The 19,208-nt window shown below is 38.7% G+C and overlaps 1 protein-coding gene across 2 annotated transcripts in view; it reads left to right on the top strand.

Moving 5' to 3' along the window:
• Nucleotides 1-17,729, top strand: part of DCP1A (decapping mRNA 1A) — a 31,975-nt gene extending 14,246 nt beyond the window's left edge. Inside the window, exons 5-10 of one of the 2 annotated variants that reach the window (XM_058845084.1) lie at nucleotides 1,676-1,814; nucleotides 5,173-5,292; nucleotides 8,556-9,311; nucleotides 10,019-10,084; nucleotides 12,120-12,338; nucleotides 13,807-17,729. In XM_058845084.1, the coding sequence (XP_058701067.1) occupies nucleotides 1,676-1,814; nucleotides 5,173-5,292; nucleotides 8,556-9,311; nucleotides 10,019-10,084; nucleotides 12,120-12,338; nucleotides 13,807-13,887 (1,381 nt within the window). In that variant the 3' untranslated portion in view covers nucleotides 13,888-17,729. The remainder of the gene's footprint in view (nucleotides 1-1,675; nucleotides 1,815-5,172; nucleotides 5,293-8,555; nucleotides 9,312-10,018; nucleotides 10,085-12,119; nucleotides 12,339-13,806) is intronic. The other variant, XM_058845082.1, reaches the window with a different exon arrangement.
• Nucleotides 17,730-19,208: the final 1,479 nt, after the last annotated feature.

Here is a 19,208-nt window from a genome sequence, read left to right as displayed (position 1 = left end):
CCAGAATCTTCCCTGTAACTGAAGTGTTTCTTTTTTCTGATACAATTATGCTGGCACTGAACATCTCAGCAGAGCATTCTGATTCTTTTACCTTGCTCTTTCTCATCATTAGTTTTGGAGTTGAGCTTAGAGAGGTCCTAAGCCAGGACTGGGTGACCACGTGAGGTGCTAGAACAAAATGTTCTCTCAGGGTGTCACCATAGAAACACTTGTGGAGTATTGAGCTGCTTCATCCAAACAAGCACATGCTGCAGTTCACAGAAATTATCAGGGTTACATTGGTCTCCCTATTGTGAGTTACCTTGCCAGGTGACTGCTGCTTACAGAGAAGGCTGGAAATAATCAGAAGCTGGTTAAATAACCAGCTTGTATGATGAAAAATTCTGAAAGTGACATCAAATTGTTAAAAGCCAAATCTAACCCTTTTGCAGCTAAACTCTATGGAAGTAAAGAAGCTTGGTAGCTAGAAAACTGGGAAGAAAAACTTGAACTTGAACTTCCAAAACTTGAACTATTTTTTCCTCAGAAATGTCAGCGTAGAGGTGCATATAAATAATTACAATCTATGAAATCTAGAATTCTGCTGAATCCTAACTGACCCAAAGAAACTGGAGGCTAGAATGATTGACACTTTCTGTGATTGTTATGATGGCACCTCTTGGCTCCCCCCTCAGCCATCAGTTCCACAGCATGAGAGTTCTCAAGTGACATGCCAGCTCCAGAGCTCTGCCCTGTTTACAGTGCTTGTTTTTTCTTAACATATTTGATTAATGCAGGCTTAAAAAAGAAGGGATTACAGGCTGGTGTGTGTTCATTTCAAGAGGATAAGCTTTAGCGCACTGCACAGCCATGTATATCTCGTGAACTCCGTATGGATTAGGAGTATATGCTGCTTTTACTTTTATTAATGAAATGACCAGGTACACATCAGCTTCTTGCGTCTCTTACCTGTCCATCAAATTGAAGGTTTTGGATACTTGAGGCAGGCAGGGGTGGAGTAGAAGTGGTGAATGAACCGTAGGCACCAGAGGCCAGAGGTAATCAGGTAATTGGAATGACTGCAGGGCAGCCTGAGAAGGAAATGGTTTGCTGTTCTTTGTGGAGCTTTAGGTGGGGGTGTGAGGAGTAACTTGCAGACTGATTCCAGAGACATCTGGAGTGAGCCAGCTCTCTTCTGTTCCCACTGTTTCTGTTGCATAATGGTAGGCCTCATCCTAAACTAGAGCGGATTGGTAATAGATTTTGTTGAATGAAATGACTTGACTTGGCTAAATATGGAAAAAAGCATGTTAGGAAGTAAAGATTAAAAGTTGTACCTTAGTCTGTGGTGTAAATGTGCTTTTTGTGTATCACATGCTTGGATGTCCACATATTTCATTGTAAAAATGTCTAAACATGAGAGTTTTATTGGAGTAGTGTTTTCTGTAGGCAGACTTTCTGAGACAGACCACTGCTGTGTGAATGGGAGGTAAATCGTCCAGAGCATTTGACAATTTGTCTTGTATAAAGCTTGTAGCAAATGAAAACTTGTGTAACTTTGGTCAGCTATGTGTTAGACATTTATTCAGGCAGAAAAATGGGTTAATGTGCTGGGAGTACTTTTTTCTTTACTGCTTTTTGCAACATGTTAACTCTAGTTAAATTTTTAAATCCTGTTTCTCCTTTCCTTTTACAGAGTAGTTGAACAAGAAGCTCAGAGGTCGCAGCAAGTTTCCCAGGACAGAAAAAGTCCCAGCAGGACCAATGGCTGCAATGAAAACAGGCCCATTGACATCCTAGAAATGCTTAGTAAAGCCAAGGATGAATATGAACGAGTAAGTGAATGTCTCTTTTCTGGAAACAAGGTTTTAGCACATCAGCTGTGCTTTGTTTAAAGGGTGGGCAGTCTCTGCAATAGCTCCAGCAGCCTTGCTTTCGTACTGATGTTTTGTTCCCTCCCTCAGGAACACTCTACTAGGAAACATTCTGTGATTTCAGGCAAGATGGATTGAATCCTGATCATGTGGTCCGACTTGAAGTGTAGCAGGGTGGACCCATTTCTCCTGCTGTGAGAAAATCTTGTCTCTGGGAATAGCAAATAAAAATTGTGCCCAGCAGCATCTGTCTCTTCTTAGTCTCAAAAGATGTCTTGAGGCATTAGAGACTGAGTCATTCGGTACATTTGTAGATTCTATGAAGCATATTTCTTATTAGCTGTAGACTAAATGTAACAATACTGTTCCTTTGTCTTTCTGTTCCCCAGTTTATTACTTCTGTCCTGTCTACTGTTTCTCCCTTTAATAAATTAATTCATTTCAGAAGGAAAAGTCTGTTATCCTTTGCCAATGCTAAATTCGTGAGATTACATAATGAGGAATGTTAGTTCTCTTAGGAAAGAATTACTTTATATAGTTGTGAGGACCAAATTCATACGTGCAGGGTGAATATAAAGGTAATGTGTGGGAGATCCCAAAATGGAAACAGAGATTCTGAACACGCCTCTTCCCCAGTGTAATAATACAGGAATGTGCCATAGTAAAGCGATGTGTGAGTATTGCACTGCAGAACCATGGTGTGGTTTCTGTGCCTGTGCTGCTGGGAGAAGAGGGAGCACATTTGTACAGTGATTCCTTCCTGGAGTTGCTTTTGCAGCAGAGTTCCTTTGAGTACTTGGGATGTGAATCTGTGAGGTTACAACACAGTGTGGGATGAGGAGAAAAGAGTAAGCATGTGGATTAAACCTTGTATGAGCCAACTTAACCTGTCACTGTCTGATGTACTTGAGGTCAGGTCAAAGTGATAAATAATACAGTATCTTTGACCCAGGCTAGATAATAATTTTTGGAAATATTTCATATGTTCTTTTAATGCTTTAAAATACAGATTTTAAAAAAATTGAATCTGAATGTATGTCAGTGCTGTTTGGGGAGAAGGTGTCTGTATGAAGGCCAGCATTGTGCAAGTAGCAGCTTTTGTGAGATCACAGAAGGAAATATCACAACCTGCATGATTCATCTTTTAGTGGTGTATCAATTTAGACAGATTTGAACAAGTAGAAGTCTTTTTGCAAAGAAGGGAGAAAGCTCATTGCACAGGAATGCACTGCTGCGGTAGTGCCCTCCTGGGTGTGATGAAGCCTTTCTCCCTCTTTATCCTGGCAGTACTGGATAATACACATTTCCAACAGATGGCTGTTGGATGACTTGGGATATTCCAGCTTCTCTTCTGATTTTCAGATCTTTTTCATATCTGAAAAGCTTTTGCTAGAAACAAAGTTCCTAAACATCATGAATGAAGCTCTGTAGACAAGTGAAATTCTGATGAACAGGAACTGGTATGCAAATATTTTAGTGGACAGGCAACATCTGATAATACAATAATACAACAGTGAAATAGACGGGGCATGGGCTACAGCAGAATTATTTTAAAATTGGGGGAGTTGTATCTTTATTTCTTCTTGTTGTATATGTGTGTGTTTGTTTCTTTATATTTTTAGAACACCAGGGAGACTGGAATAATTACTTCATTTCTTTTTTGTGTGTACATGAACCATAAATGAACCTGTTCACGGTGATTCCATCAGAGTGATGTGTGATTGTAGTGCTGTACAGTTGTCAGAAAAGCAGAACTGAACTATGTTGGTCACATCTCAAGCAAAGTTTTGTGGAGAATGTTCTGTTGAACCACCTCAGCTTTAGCAACAAAGCCCTGGCACATTAATTTTGGAGCTTTTGTAGCCGATGTGTGCCAATGTCAATGTGATGAAGTAACCAACTTGTTTGGAAGATGGCTTCTTGAGAGACCTTTCCTGTCTTAATTTTTTTTTAATAATTTTATGGCACTTGGTAATTATGCATGAATTTGTATTTAGGAGGAGAAAGTACTTATCTGCTGGTACATTCCAGATGGATCATACAGTAATCCTTGTGTGCAGCCCACATGAGATTGGCGGAGTGTCAGCATGAGAAGGGGGCAGAGGGAGTGAAAAAGAGATTTATGAAGGTCTGAGTGATTTAATCTAGGATTCCAAATCAGCTTAATCCTTCAAGTACACACTACATCAAGCCCATATGTGAAAATGAATGAACTCTGAGATTTATTTTTTTTTAATGAAGTGAATGGATGCTTTTTATAGTGTGGTTTTGTGTGTGTATTTCAGTATGAGCAGGGAAACGTACTGCAGCTTATCCTCTAGTGAGAAGAAAACTCTGCCTTTCCTGATTTTATAACTAAAAGGCCTTCAGCATTTCAGGCACAAGGAGTTTTGACCTTCAAGTTAGTGACTAAAAGTCAGAATGATGCAAGAGTCTGCTTCTCTTTGTCCTTAAATCACAATATATAGCCTTGATTTTGTATTTATTGCTTTCAATTAGAATTTAAAAACAAAATAATACAGCTCAGATTGCTTTTTAATCCACTGCTAAAGTTTAAGCCATATTTTACTGCTTTGGGTAAGATACCAGAGCAATCATCATGTGTCATGCTAATGGTTGAGCTCTATCATATCAGGTGTAGTTTACCCATTAAAAGCTGGATTATTCTGCGGTCTGCATTTTTCCACTGGTGATTTTAACAGTAATGGAATAGCTATATTTGTTTATTTTTATGTTTATTAAAGATGAAAGTCAACTCCATCTGAAACATAGTGTGTTATAATGTGACTCTCTTGCCTGGTTTTGTCTGGTTCACAGAAAACTAAATTAACACCTGATAATAAATGTACGTGGTTGGTTAAATCTGGTGGAAATAAGCTGTCTTTCCATCCATTTAGAATGCTTTCTGAACTAAGCAGTTCTAGTTTGGGTTCCTGATTGAATGAAGTGTAGCAAACTTCTCTGTTAGCAGCCAGTGCTGATACAGGATCTGAAAAGCCCACCTTTTCTTTAATGTCTCGGTTTTGTTCTTGGTGAAAAAGTATAAAGTCAATTGTATTTTCTTGCTGTTTATCTTTTAATAATAAAAACTAAAAGCTTTATGACTGCATACCAGATTCTGGATGTCTTGGTATGATTTTTATTTCCTAAGTTTGTGAATTCCACAGTTTCTTAGAAAAATCACTGCTTCATGCATCATCTCTATTTCAGTCTGAAGTGCCATGTAAACAGGACTGTGTAGTGGGTAAATGTACACTAAAACTCATGCATTTATATATATATTTTTTTTTTATTATTTTTTTTTTTCTTCCCTCCTCAGAATCAGATTAGTGATCTAAGTATTATATCAAGTTCTGGAATGCAACAGAATTCAAATCCTCCAAAGGCAGAAAGCACAGAGCCTTCAGAACAGAGGCCTTCATTACAAGTGCAGGAGCAGGTATGTTCCATCCAACCCTAAATGAAGGGTTTTTTTTTTCATTTAGTATTTTGTTTTGGTACCAAAATAGATTTTTTTTCTTAAAATGCCTTCATTTGTTTGCCCAGTGTATTATTGCTAAACAAATGAGTTTGAAGACTTAGGATCCGAAATTCTGTCTTTTGATGACTTAGCCTCTTATTTTTGAAACACTGTGTCCACACTACTGTGAACATCCATGTTTAAACGGGCCACCTTGGCTTCTGGAAGAAGTCAGTCCGTGGTAATGTGTGGGATGACTTGGAGAGACAAGAAGCAAGAAAAGATGCCCATTGGTCAGGTCTTTCACTCAGGAACTCAAGCCCTGGTCTTCTGTCTCAGACATTTACAGAAGGTTTGTCTGTGCTTCCAAGCCACAGCTGTGGTCCTGCACAAGGGAGCTGCGGCTTCATATAAGGCTTTGTAGAGATAAATTTAGAAAAAAAGTAAGTGAACTGTGTGGTAGCTGAATTGCCTGTGACAGGGAAGTGCCGTGGGCCTGCTTGCAGTGCCACCCAGTGGGCACGGGATGGGCCCTGCTGGTGCTCCTTGGAAATGCCCCATGGAAAACTCTCCCTGCCACGGTTCACTGGGGTGCTTCTGATGCAATAAATCACCGTGCCCGAGAAAGGAAATCCCCTAGGAAAACGTGGCAAATTTGCACTTAGTACCTGTAAATAATGTACACAGTTTGGAGGAGTTCTGAGTTTGAGCTGGGCAGCAGCAGTCTGATTTAGAGGTAGGGTAGTAACAGTTTCATGAACTGAAATGAGGGGTGGGGGAGTTTGTTGGGATTATTGCTATCACAGCCCTTCCAGCCCCTGATCAGCACCTCTGGTTTTGGGTCAGTGATGGAGTGACCCCTGGCAGCCAGCTCTGCATGCTGCATGCCATGTCTGAAGAGCTGGCACCAGGGCTGCCTGAGGCTTTGCTTTCAAAGCACTTATTTTCTTTGGGTCATTCCATGTAGACAGTACAAAATCAGCTCAAATGCTCCACCCGACAGTGCAGGGAACTGCAGAACAGGAATCAATTAACTAGCAAAGGAAAAAGTGGAAAGATAAGATTTTTACAAATTTCTCTGAAGTAATTAAAGGGAAAGTTGATTTATAGAACATGTAAAATGTCATATTTTTAATTCTGTTGAATTCTTAAAATTAATTCTATTTAAAATAGTTGGTACAGAGCTATTGGAAAAAATTAATTGGGTAACATAAGTGATAGTTCTCTAAAGGCAGTTAGCTGGGTTCAAATATATCTCAAATGTGTTGGTTCTGAGCCACACTTGTAGTAACATGGACAACTGAGAGACTATTGGAAAAACATTCCATTTCAACTATAAAAATACATTTTTCATCTAATTAAAACAGATGATCAGCGAAATCAAAAAATAGTGTGCATATGATAAGTACAGTGAGATTGCTAAATTCCCTCCAAAATGTCACACTTTCATGTTGATTAACTTCATCTCATGCTAAAGATACCACACATTTGGGAATAAAAATAAATGTCTTCTGTATGATATTGTGTAGTTAAGTGTTGTATCTTGGCAATTCAAAATTCAAACCAGTTGTATCATGAAATGCTTCTGTGCCAGCAGTCTGCAAAACTGAACCAGAACACTGGTACTGAACCATGAATTAGCAGAGCTGGGACTATAAAGCTTAATTTATCTGAAATAATTTCTGGAGAAACCCTCTGAGCAGCAGGAGCAGCATTCTGTTCCTATCAAATAAAGTGATCTTGTGGCCTTTATGCAGCCCCTGCTGATAAGAGTCTTCATAAACACACTGAGTTGATGATATGCTCAAAGTACTCCTCAAGCAGACAAGGCAAAAGAGGTGTTTTATCCTCCATGCTGGAAAGTAACTTGATGTTTGAGACTATCCAGTCTGACTTGGATCAGGGCATGGTAGAGATTTCAGGTTATTGCTTGAGTTTTGTGATGTATTAATAAAGGAAGGCTAGTCAATTAATCATACTGAAGTGAACAGATGAGTTTGAAATGATCTGGAACAGTGATTTTTCTCTTAATGGAATCTTTATGGTTGAAGGACAGGTCTCCAGAACAGTAGGATCAGTGGAAAAAAAGTAAGAACAATTTTCTAGGAAAATGCTCCCAACATAACTAACAAGGTATATAAATTATAGAATGTCTCAGCCCCAAAATGAAAGGGTGCCAGACTTCTGACTAGCTAAAATTGGATGACAGTAAATATGAGTAACCTGGGCAAAAGAGTGTCACTTCAGGCTCAAGGGGATCTTGTTGGGCTATTTGTGTGGCACCTGTGCTGCTGTGCCTTGGCTGCTACTCTCTGTGCTAGGGAAATCAGAGCCAGCAGAGCAATGTCATGGTGCAGTGGTTGTCATTGTGAAGTAGCATCTTTGTTTAGACATACCATCAGAATACACTGGAATTGTGCTGCAGGCCATTCAGTCTTCTGAAGAGAATGCGTATTTCAGTCCAGCTGTTTTACATAACTTCTGGTCCTGTGCAACCTCAAAAAAAAAAAAAGGAAAATTCTTACATCACTGGTGTTAATAGCTGTTTCTTTTCTCTTTACTGAAACACATTTTAAAATATTTTCATCAAAATACGATGTTCTTAAAACTATTTTTCTAACAGTGTCAATGGTGTAGGCTGGATGCATATTTTTGGACAGACTAAAAGACTGGTAGATGTAACTGTGTACATATATGCACTTTTCAAGGAGATATATTTTTAGGTTTATATAAATTATCTTACCTATTGTAACATCTAATGCACTAGGGCAAGGAAAACTGTCTAGGCATGCATTGCTAGTTCAGTTGTTCAGCTTCTGTTTTTTATGTTCCTTTCCCATTTAGGCCATTTAACTATTTCCAGTTCTGCAAATTCTATGAGGATTTTTTCAACATGTATGTTTTTCCCTCCACTTCCCTAAAGTGCCTTGTGTAGTTAGGGCTGATGGATGATGGCAGGTGTCGTGTTCCTGGCAGAATCCATAGCCATCCCTTTTCCTGACTACTACTGCAGAGACTGTCCTGAGATAGCCGCAAGGAAAAGCCATACATAGCCAGGATGTTCCTCATAAATTAGATTTCAAAATTTCTGTGAATAGGGCACCCTTGATACACAAACTGTATTTTACATGCATTTGACCTAGTTGTCTCTCCTAACTTCCTTGAATTTCTGATAGACTGTGTGAGCTGCACAGTGCTGTGTCTAGTTCTAAACTGAAAACTTCCTTCTCCCTTCTTTTTAGCCATTTCAGTCAAGGCAGAAGCATCTGACTTTGGAGGAACTGTTTGGAACTTCTGTCCAAAAGGAACAGCCTGCAGCTCCATATTCCAATCCAGAGAGAATGGAGAAACTGCAGACAGATGCATCTGCCAGAGAGCAGCACAGTTTGCTTTTGCCTTTTTCCTTTGACCAGTCACCAGTAATGCAACAATCCCTGGGGAAATCTGAAAGTCCAAGCGTTAAACCCAGTGCCAATCAGCAGGACTGTTTAACACCTATGATAATACCTCCAGCTTCGGTTTCCCAGCCCGATATGAAAAACGTTTCAAGCTATTCAGTTCGTTTAAGCCCTGTTCTTAATTCAGCCTCGACAATGGAAGCTGCCCCTGCTCAGATGCTTCCTGGCCTCAAACAAAGCAACAGTCTAATGCAAGTTATGCAGCAAGCTGCCAAGCCCATATCCCCACTGGTCAATCAGCCGCCATCTGAAGTGAACCACGCTCCACAGAATCTAATGGCTGGTCAAAGCCAGCTCATAGCACCCTTGACTACAGCAAACACAGGGACTATCTCAAATGCATCTCATACAAGTGTTGATCTTCTCCAGAAACTCAGGTTGACCCCACAGCATGACCAAACACAACAACAGTCTCTCCCTAAGACTCCCTTAACACCAAACATCTCTGCCTCGGTTGGCCAACTTGCAACACCAGAAAGCTTCAAAGAATCTCACAGTAAGCCATCAGCCTTGAACAGCAAGATAATCTCTCCCCTTCAGGTATTCTGTGTGCTTTGATATCCATGAAGCTTTAGACTACATGTATTTTTACCTTGCAAGCTGTGTTGTTATATATTAACTGTTTGAAGAGAGTTAAGGACTTCCACTATGTGGTATTGATTGAATGGCTAAGTTAGAAATCCAGTTCCATTACTAGCATCTGCTGTCAGTGACAGACCTGTCTGTAGAGGAGGTTTTTCAAGCTGTTGCTGTTAGTGGGTGAATAAGTCCTAAAGGTTTCATCTGTGCTTGTGTCAGAAAAAGTAATGCTCAGAGCTGGGGGTCTAAGGAGGGGTGGAAGGTTGCAGGCTGAGCTCTGTGATGAGAGGTAATGTGGTGGAAGTCTAGCCTGTACATTATTTGAAAATACATGATTTACAGTTTCCTTTTTCTGATTATTTTGCTTTGAGTGTTTTGTACTCCCATCAGTTTTGACCCACTTCTGTGGGCTGCATTGAGGTATTACTTCATAGGTTTGCCATCATGTTGAAAGCATAAAACATAAATTCAGATTTTTCCTCTTTTTCCAGCTTTCCATTGATTATATCAGTTTTACAAAATTGATCAAACTATATCTAAAATCTGTTGAAATTTGCATTTTTGTGGCTTTCTTAAAAGCAAAGAACCACCTCTGGAAATTGAGCTGTGGATGGTAACTTGTGAATTTTGCTTTTTTTGTATTATTTTTTTTTTTCCCCTTAACTCAGACTGTACAACAAAACAAGGAATCAGAAGTATTTCCACAGCCGAAAACTTTGTCTAAAGCAAGTCAAGTAAGTGGATAAGTAAATTGCTAATTGGTCTTAGGAGTTTTCTTAGGGAGAAAAAAAGCCAGTACCCAGCTGTGGTATCCAGTTGTTATCTCAAATAGTCACTGCCCACTGACCATGCTTAAGGAGCTGTTATGAAACAGAGCAGTACTGGAGGAAGGGGGAGTTGCTGTCAATGCACTGCTCTTGTGCAGTCCCTCTTATTGTTGGTTCTGATGCAGAAATGAAAACACATTTTTGGACTTGCAGCTCTGCACCAAGTTTGCACCGTTTGAATTTGTTTTTTTTTACCTTGCAAGCAGGGAGTACTAATGCCATAATATTTTAGCAGGGTCTATTAGCCTTAGCCCAGCATTAAGCACCCCAGAGGCTTAAAATGCAATCTGTGCTTTACTGTGCCTCAGTTTTCCTGAGACATCTTATATTTTATGAAAAGATACAAAGCTGAAAAAAATTAAGATGGAGGAAAAAAATAACAAGTAATTGCTACTGCAAAACTAGTAATAAGTAACTGCAAAAGTTTTAGTGAGCTAAAAGCAGATTTTAGATTCTTAGAACTGCCTTGGGTAGCAGTTTAAAATAATGTCAGTTTTAAGTTTCAGGTTGCAGTTACAAAATAACTTGGTAATAGTCAAGTGTTCAAGGGCTGGGTTTAGTTACCTTTTTGTTATGGATTTATTTTAGGACACCATCTGTATTTTAATTCTACTTTTCCCTTACGCACCCACTCCTTTTTCAGTCTCTTTCCTCAGTCTGTTCAAACTTGCTTTCCATGAAAGCAGTTTTAGTAGCATGCCCAGATCTGATTGTGAAGGCAAGAAAATGGCCCTACATGAAGTAAAATGCTGTTTTAGCTACTGGGCTGCTATAAAATAAGCTCCACAGTCTGTTCATGACCCCGTTAGTAAATAATTACCTAATTAAAATCATTTTATGTGGATTTGGGAGTTTTAAGAAACATGTGCATGTTGTATAGTAAACTGTCAGTTTAAACACATTGTCTTCAGCTGAAATCCCACGCTGTGAGTCTTCACAGTTTTGACTACAAGAAAATCAATTTTCTAGTTCTGATGTTGTTGATGTTATTTTATACACATTAACTTTAGATGGCTTTGGAGGGCTTTTTCCTCTGAAGATAGTTGGTTATCTGAGGGAAGCTCTTTCTGCTGACATATCAAACATCTTTACAAATCATTTAGTGTTGCTTTTCTTTGGAGTAAGATTGGCTTGTTTATTTTTTCACCACGTTGGTCATCCTGTGAGCCTGAGCAAGACACAGATTATCGGCCTGAGTAACAATTGCTGTTATCAGGAAATGTCAGAGTTACTCAAAGAGGATATTTATTCATGTCCAGTGGATGCAAATATAATAGTCCTATAAATGTGCAATTTATGCCCAAAAGAAAAAGTGGTGAATACAGTATGTGCATTTTTGTAATGAAATGAAGACAGACCTGTGGAACAATGAGGTGGGATGATGGTCCTCAAAATATTTCCATCCCACATCCCCCACCAAGGGAAAACAGAATGAGAATATTTCAATGTACTCCAATGCTTTAATTATAACACAGCGGTCTCTTTAAATATGTTTGAGATGCACTTCAAATTTGAAGGATTTGTGGGAGACCGTGGGGGGGGGTGGGGGTGCAGGAAGCAGGACTGGTCTTTCTGAGAATTCTGAAGGAAAATAATTTGCAAAGCAGCTACAGGCTCCTTTGATTACTTAAGTGAAAAGCTCGACTTTTGTTGTATGTATTATGTTCTAAAAATTCTGGAATGTAGCAACCACATGAGTAGGAAGTAGTCTGCATGCAAGAACGTTCAAGGCTGCCTTCTTCAGCTTGGAAAATGAGAAGTTCTATTGGTACTAATCTTCATAAGTAGATATTTCTTGATTAAGCGCAGCTATTCTGCAATATCTGACTGAATAATCATGGCTGCAATTTATTTAATTTTCTTTATGTTCATCTCTCCAGCCTTTACAGTATCATTCATTGTTACTGAACACAGTGCTTATTAATGTTTTGTTCTTTTGCAGGTTGCACCTCCACAGTTTGTTACAGCCACAACGACAGTAACGCCTTCAGTGCTCTTGTCTCCAAGTGTGTTCCAGCAATCAGCTGCAAAAGCTACTGAAGTGGAGAATAAAGCCAGTTCTTCTTCGCCTTTAACACTTGGAACAACAGAAATTCAGACTACACCTCCTACTGTTCTCAGCAGGTCTCAGCTTCAAGAAGCACTGATACATCTAATAAAGGTAGTGTCTATATAGAGCTCAGTTTCTGAGGGATGGGGTCCAAGCACAGAAGGCAGCACTGACAAATTCTGTACCCCGTAACTCCTTTTGCCCTGAAAGATTACAAAAGATGTTCTTTTCTGTTGGAAGGGGCAGATTACTCCACACTGTACACAGAGTATAGCACAGCTTGCTCCTTTTGGTTGAGATGTGGAAGACTTAGAAGAATAGAGTACCTGGGATGTGTCCTTTCACATCAATATGAATTTGTAGACAAGTGAGGAGTAACTTGCACTAGTAGAAGCTGGTACTGGGGGAGTTGATTTCGCTGTCTTTGTAAGTATTCCACTTCCCCAAGGAAAGCTTTCCTGTTTTCAGTTCCCTAGAACCTTTCCTCATCTTTGCTTTTAGTGTGTTTCTTTGAAGTGGAAATTGTAAAGTTTTAGCTCTGCTATTTTTAGGGACTAAAAAGATCTGTTGAATGAAATCTGTGATGTTGGGAGCAGCTGGGCACTGAGATGATTTTGACCTCTAATGTCATAGTGAAGTTGCCATGAATGACAAACAGTTCTTTCTTACTTCAGGATTCTCTTGCTCACTCCATGTTGATGTTAGTAGAGCTTGTACCAAAAATGCTAGTCTAAAAATAACAAACAATATCTTCCCAGTGACCAAGTTGTTAGGACCAAGAAGATCATTACTGGATCCCATCATTAGGTTGCCTGGTTTATCTGTTCTGTTTTACATAACCTGTTCTTCTACTGGTGTGTATGGGTTTTCTAATTAAAGACTTAAACTAATCTTGGAACTGAGCTCTCTTGCCAATATTCTGAGTGGTGATTTTAGAGAGCTAACAGGGATATTTGTCTCCAGTCTTTACAGGGAGAGAGCTGAATGAAGACCAAAATAGGCATCTCCTGCAACATGGGAGTACTCTCTGTTCAGACCTTGTAAAGAGAGTATTACATCCTCAAGCTGACTTACTAGATAGCAGTTTCATAACTTGTCATTTGAAGGAATTAGATTCAAGAAATACTGTAAATACTGTCCATAGATTAAACCAATTCACTTCCCAGTCATGCTTTGACATGGAATTCTTGTAGAGCACACCACAGTCCCATTTGGGCCTGACAAACAACATCACATCTGACACTCAGGCAGACTGGATTTGGGAGCCTGTACACAGAATTGGATTCTTTGTGCCTGAGACTGTGGCTTGGACTCTGGAGGGAAGCAAAATGTGGCCAGGCTGACACAGTGACCCCTGTCTGTTTGTCTGAGCATCCAGAGTGCCTGGTGATGCTTTCAGCTGCTGCCCAGCCTCATGGTTCACAGCCTGTGTGTGTTCCAACAGCACCTTTTGTGCAGGCACACAGCTCCTTCCCTTGTCAGTTGCAAGGAATCCTTATCACAACTAAAGTGGCATTAAATTAAACGTTTTTTGCATCTTTTCGCTAATGTTCCTTATGTGTTTCTGTTTTTCCTGCAGAATGATTCCCGTTTTCTCAGCACTATCCATGAAGTCTACTTGCAAGTCCTCACCAAGAGTACAGACAACATTAAGCTATAATTGAAGCTGAATCTGCTTAAAATATGTTCATTTTAGAAACAATTATGCCTCATCTATAAAACTAATATTTTTGTAAAAGAATATTTAGTTTTCAATGTCTTGAATTTGAACCTGTTAGGAAAGATTGTTCCTTAAATACTTAAGAAAGTAATGTTCTCAAAATGATCTAGGTTTTCACTGTGATCATCACCAGCAAACCTTTTTTTTTTTTTTACTGGGGAGGGGACTTAGGTTGCATTTGAGCTCTCATAGGCATTAATTGAATGTGCAGATGTTTGCTCTGGCTCTCATTCCTGGCTGTATTCATTGTTCAAGGATTACAGAGTCCAAACTATTTCAGCCAGCAAATGCACAGTGTAGTACACTACAGCACACCAGAACCAAATTCAGCCGTGGGAACTTAGTTCCAGTTTGAAGGACTAAGGAAAATGAGAGCAAAATGCCTTGTGATTAAGCTGGCAGGTGTGGGGATCGAAAGAGTCTGGAAGCCAGGCCATTGGAGCTAAATCTTTAACAAAAGGTCCAGAAATGTGATTGGCTCAATACATTGGCAGTTTCTAGCTAATGCATGTAAATTCATCCTTTCAATTTTTCATTAATCTTATTTGTTTCTGTGTTACTGACATAAAACACCCAAGCCAGTTGGGCCATTTTCTCTAAAAAAGCAAAATTTGAAATATGCAAAATCCTCAGTTTAAGCAACAAAGTAGTTGCATGTTCTCATTTTAAATTTATAGTTAGGAGACCACCACTGGAAGACTCTCTCTTCCTGTTCAGCAGTGTTTGATAAAATTTAAATATTTTGTTCCCTTTTAGCTTAAGAATGGACCACGCCATAGTTGGCTTTAACTCATCAGTTGTGTTGGAACTGCAGCGTTGAAAACTATGCAGATGGGAAACAAATGCATGCTTTTCTTCTGTTGCCCTCTCCCCAGATTATTAGTGCACACTTCATAGTCTGAAGCTTATCTAATTAAAATGTTACTGCTTGGTATATGTGATTTAGTAAGTCATTATTCACTAAGAATTTAACTGGGTACTTTCCCATTTGAAATCAGAAAATTTTTAATTTTATTTTTTTATGCTGCTCTGTTGGTTTACCCATGGGTTGTATTTATTTCTTAAAGGCATGCAAAGGTTATTAATCTGAGTTCAGGTTTTCACCTTTTCCAGCAATAGTAGTTTTAAAGGATGCTTTTTCAGTAGAAAAGTGTTGGGTTATTGAGTAAAGAGATAATCTTTGTAGTGAGTTATGATGCACTGCTTCATTCTTCTCCCTCAAGCACTATTGAAATATGAAGAAAAATATTGTTTGGCTCCTTACAACATATATGTAAGTATAGATATCCTAAGGATTAGTTAATGTTGACATAGTCAAGGTGCATGGCCATTTCATTGGAAACTAGTAATTGAGCTTTAATTGTGACTTGTTCACAAATCAGGATGTTTTAGATACAACAAATATTTACGTTTTTATGTATTTGATCTATTTTAGTTTTTTCCTAGCTTTTTAGTGGAAAATATATTTTGTTTAGCACTACTTGCCTTCTGAAAAGCTCTTCTCAGCCTTTGAGTTAAGTGTTTCCAGTTAAAATATATAGTATATTGTTAGAAAAATGTGCAAGATTCAGGGAAAGATGCTAATGTGCATTCATCAAGAAATATATTGGATTTAATGGTTGCATTTGAATTCAGCAATACAAACTCAGACTTTGTTAAGGAAGATAGGAGCTTCTTCCGTAAAATCTGGCTTTACAATACTGTGTATGCACATAAACAGTGAGGCTCAAGTTAGATTGAAGGTCTAAACTGATTTTCTGCTGGACTTTTTAGGAAAAGTTTCACTGAAAGGGACAAACCAGTGAGCAGTTCCTCTGAACAAAAATGGACAGCCTAAGCCAAATAGAGGGTTGCTCTTACCTGGATTTAGCAAAGATAAGAGTCTGTATCTTCTCACTTCTCATGGACAGGTTATGGTTTCTTCAAAGCAAGATTTGATAAAAGTTTGTAAGAATCAAAATGTTGGAAGCTGATAGTGCACATTAGTACTGTTTGCTAAATACTGTCATATCCAAAGATCTGTAGAAATGATAGGAAAGTGTTGTATTTTGAGTTCCTCAGCCATATACAAAAGTAATAATACTTTGAATATCCTTAACTTGTGAGGGTTCCTGGGCAGCTGGAAACAAGCAGTTAGCCGGTCCTTACTTCACTTTGATTTTGTGGTGTCCTGGTAGCAGCAGGTTTTTGGTTTACTTCCCTGCCCAAGCTTTCCAAATGAACTGGCAGAGAACCAGAGCTGAAACTGTAGCGTCCACAGCGACCTTCACACCTTGAGCAGGTGCATGTGTTTGTTCCAACCTCTGCATGGGGCCAGCAGACATGGGAACCCCCCAGTGCAGAGGTGTGACAAGTGCCAGGGGAGTGGCTCTAACAGATAAACTCCTTTAATTAAAAGCTCATTGTAAAACACAAGGTGAATTGAGTGTAAAATCTGATATTTTTTTTAATGTGGATGGTATTTAAAAACTACTTTTTTCTGTAAATTTTTTTTTTTTAATTTTTGTGTAAGTTTGAAATGACCAGCTTATTAAAGTGCTTGATTTGTGTTATCCTCATGTAGGCATAACCAGTGTGTAGCAGGTTACCTTGGCCTATCACAGGAAATGATTGTGACCATTTTCAAGTGATTTTTATTTTTTTAAATACTGGCTTAATGGGGATTTTATCTATTTTTTCTGGGAATCAAAAAATTATTAGTTCAGACTACATTCCCCAAATTAATTATTACCTAAGCATGTTTTTTGTGGCTCACATTAAGTTACTTTAGGTTTGAGTTTGGATTTGTACTTTTTCCCCAATCAAAGAGTTTTAAAACCTACAGCTGCTGAATTGTTCAGGAAAATCAAAATTCTCAGTTTTGTAGTTAGACTTAATCTGTTGTTATTTAACAATGCAAAGTTTATATGAAAGGTGCCTAACAGCTATTAACTTCAGAAGCAGAATATCTTTCCAAATTAAAGAAGACTTGCAGAATGAGTGATAAAAAAAATTCAAATGATTCATCCTGATTTAATATAAAATGTGTAATTCTGTGTATAAATACTCAATATTTAAACAGTTGCTGCTGGATGTATAATTTTTGCTTGCATTTCTAATAGCTTCATTTTGGTTTATTTCTGAAACCCATTATGCCATGTGTAGTCACTGATAGAATTTCTGAAATGTTTTGGAAAGCAAACTTCAATTTAGGATTTCTTGGTTTTTAAAAGCATTCTGAGCAAATCAGCCATCTTTTTGCCAGGTATTTGAGTTGCTTTGTACAGCATATCTTAACAAGAGGAATGTGTGCAATATGTATCACCTCATTTTTGTCTGGCAATGTTACGAAAATGTTAAGATGCAATATCTTCCTTTCACTTCAAGTTGGAAAATTGCAGTATCTCTGATTTGGTGGTGTATTTATTTTTATCTATTCAGTGTATGGGCATATGGTTAGTTAGGTTTGTTTTATGTACATTATGTGCTTTTAGTAATTTCTGAGTTTTATCACTTCTGCATATGCACCAGTTGTAGCCATTTGCATGTTCTCTCAATATGAAGACCATGGGGAAGGGGGGGCTTCAGGAAAGATTTCTGGAAACCGGAATAATTGTAAGTCAAAAAATGTAGATACTGCATCATTAACGTTTTTGGTATGGTGTGGGTTTTATAGCACCTATGTATGTTTGCAGTTGTTAAGTTATTGCATAAATGTTTAAGAATGAGCATTTTTTTCATCCAAAATTTTGTATGTTTGCAAATATATTTTTGTAATAAAACTTCAAAACAAATGTTTCAGCACCTCCTAAAATCTTGTGATGTTTCCTTTTATTTCTAGAGTACTTTTAGCCTACTGGAAGGCTCGGATTTTATTTATGGTTAATATTTTCCAGAGAAGAAACTCAAATTCCTTACTCTGTTCTGGGGATAGAACCGAATTGCATTTGTCCACTAAGAAAATGCAACCAGAGTGCTTGAAGGGCAGTGGGGAGCAGCTTCTACAAGCCCCTCTGCTGCTGTCAGCAGCCTTGTACTTTGAATTTGATAAACAGGTACATTTCCTCTCACATTAAGAAATGTAGATGTACTTTCACTGGCTTGTAAGGACAGCTCTGCATTTAGTGCCTTTTTGTATCACTTTTTTACAGTATTCCCTTTCATCCATCTAGACTTGGCATTTGATTCTCAGTCCAGTGTTGGTCTTTGATCCAAGACATCGGAAGTTGCAGTTGTCCCCCTATTAGGAGGATATCTGATCCTGATACCATCCCCTGACTGATCCAAGGAATAGCAAAAGAGTCTTAAGTAAATATGAAAGGGGATATTGTAGAGAGAAAAGTATGGCTTGTGAAGGTATTTCCTGAAGCACAGAAGTTACAGTTTTGTTTTCTGTACTGCTGCATGTCTTCAGATATTCACAAGGCTCAAATGCAGATTGCCTGTAAGAATTCAGAGTATTTCAGGGTGTGTTCAGAAAATGACTGGGTAGGCATGATTTCCTTGCTCTAATTCTTCAGGTCAGCTGCAGGGTTTTTTAACCTCTGCTAATGAGGCAGCACAGTGGAGCTGGCTGATCACAGCAGTACCTAATTTTTGTCTTTGCTTGGTGGCCTCTCATTACAGTTAAAATCTGCTACATAGAACAAAGTTGCTCATACCTCACTGCCTTTTGTCTTTCATTTTAAACAGACATTTAAAAATATTTCTACCAGAATCCATTCTTTAAAATTCTTACAGGCTCATTTTACAAAGTCAACCTTGGGAAATAAAACCACAAAAAGAATAAATAAGCCTTACATGCTGGTTGAAATGAAAGTACCTGCTCTGCTCTTAGGCCTTTCTTGGAAACACACAGGGATGTGATGTAAATGCACAAGTTTTACTTCTTTTCTCCGCATCAATAAGTTAAGAATCTTTTAAGAGTAAACACAGAGCAGAGATCAACCAGCCTGGCTCCTGTAAACAAAACTCTACGTTGGTCTTAATTTAGAAAGCATATGACTTGCACCTCTTGCCCGTGCTTCTTGTGGTTTGGAATTGGGATGGGAGAGGCTTAGCAGGTTATCCAGCATTCTCATGCAGGCTTGAGATCTGGGTGATGCTGAGTGCCTTCTCTGATTTGCATTCTAAGCATCAAACAAATTCGCTTCTGTCCTCTGGGGACACAGTTCTGCCATGTAACAGAACTGCTGCAGAGGAAGTTCTGCAGTTCTGTTCTGTCCTCTTCAACTCCCCACAGGAACTGAGGTACAGGTTAAAGCCTGCAGGACCTGGCTGTG

Source organism: Poecile atricapillus, chromosome 9 (genome assembly GCF_030490865.1).
Source record: "Poecile atricapillus isolate bPoeAtr1 chromosome 9, bPoeAtr1.hap1, whole genome shotgun sequence".
NCBI classification, from domain to species: domain Eukaryota; kingdom Metazoa; phylum Chordata; class Aves; order Passeriformes; family Paridae; genus Poecile; species Poecile atricapillus.
This window is presented reverse-complemented; position numbering and strand designations above follow the sequence as displayed.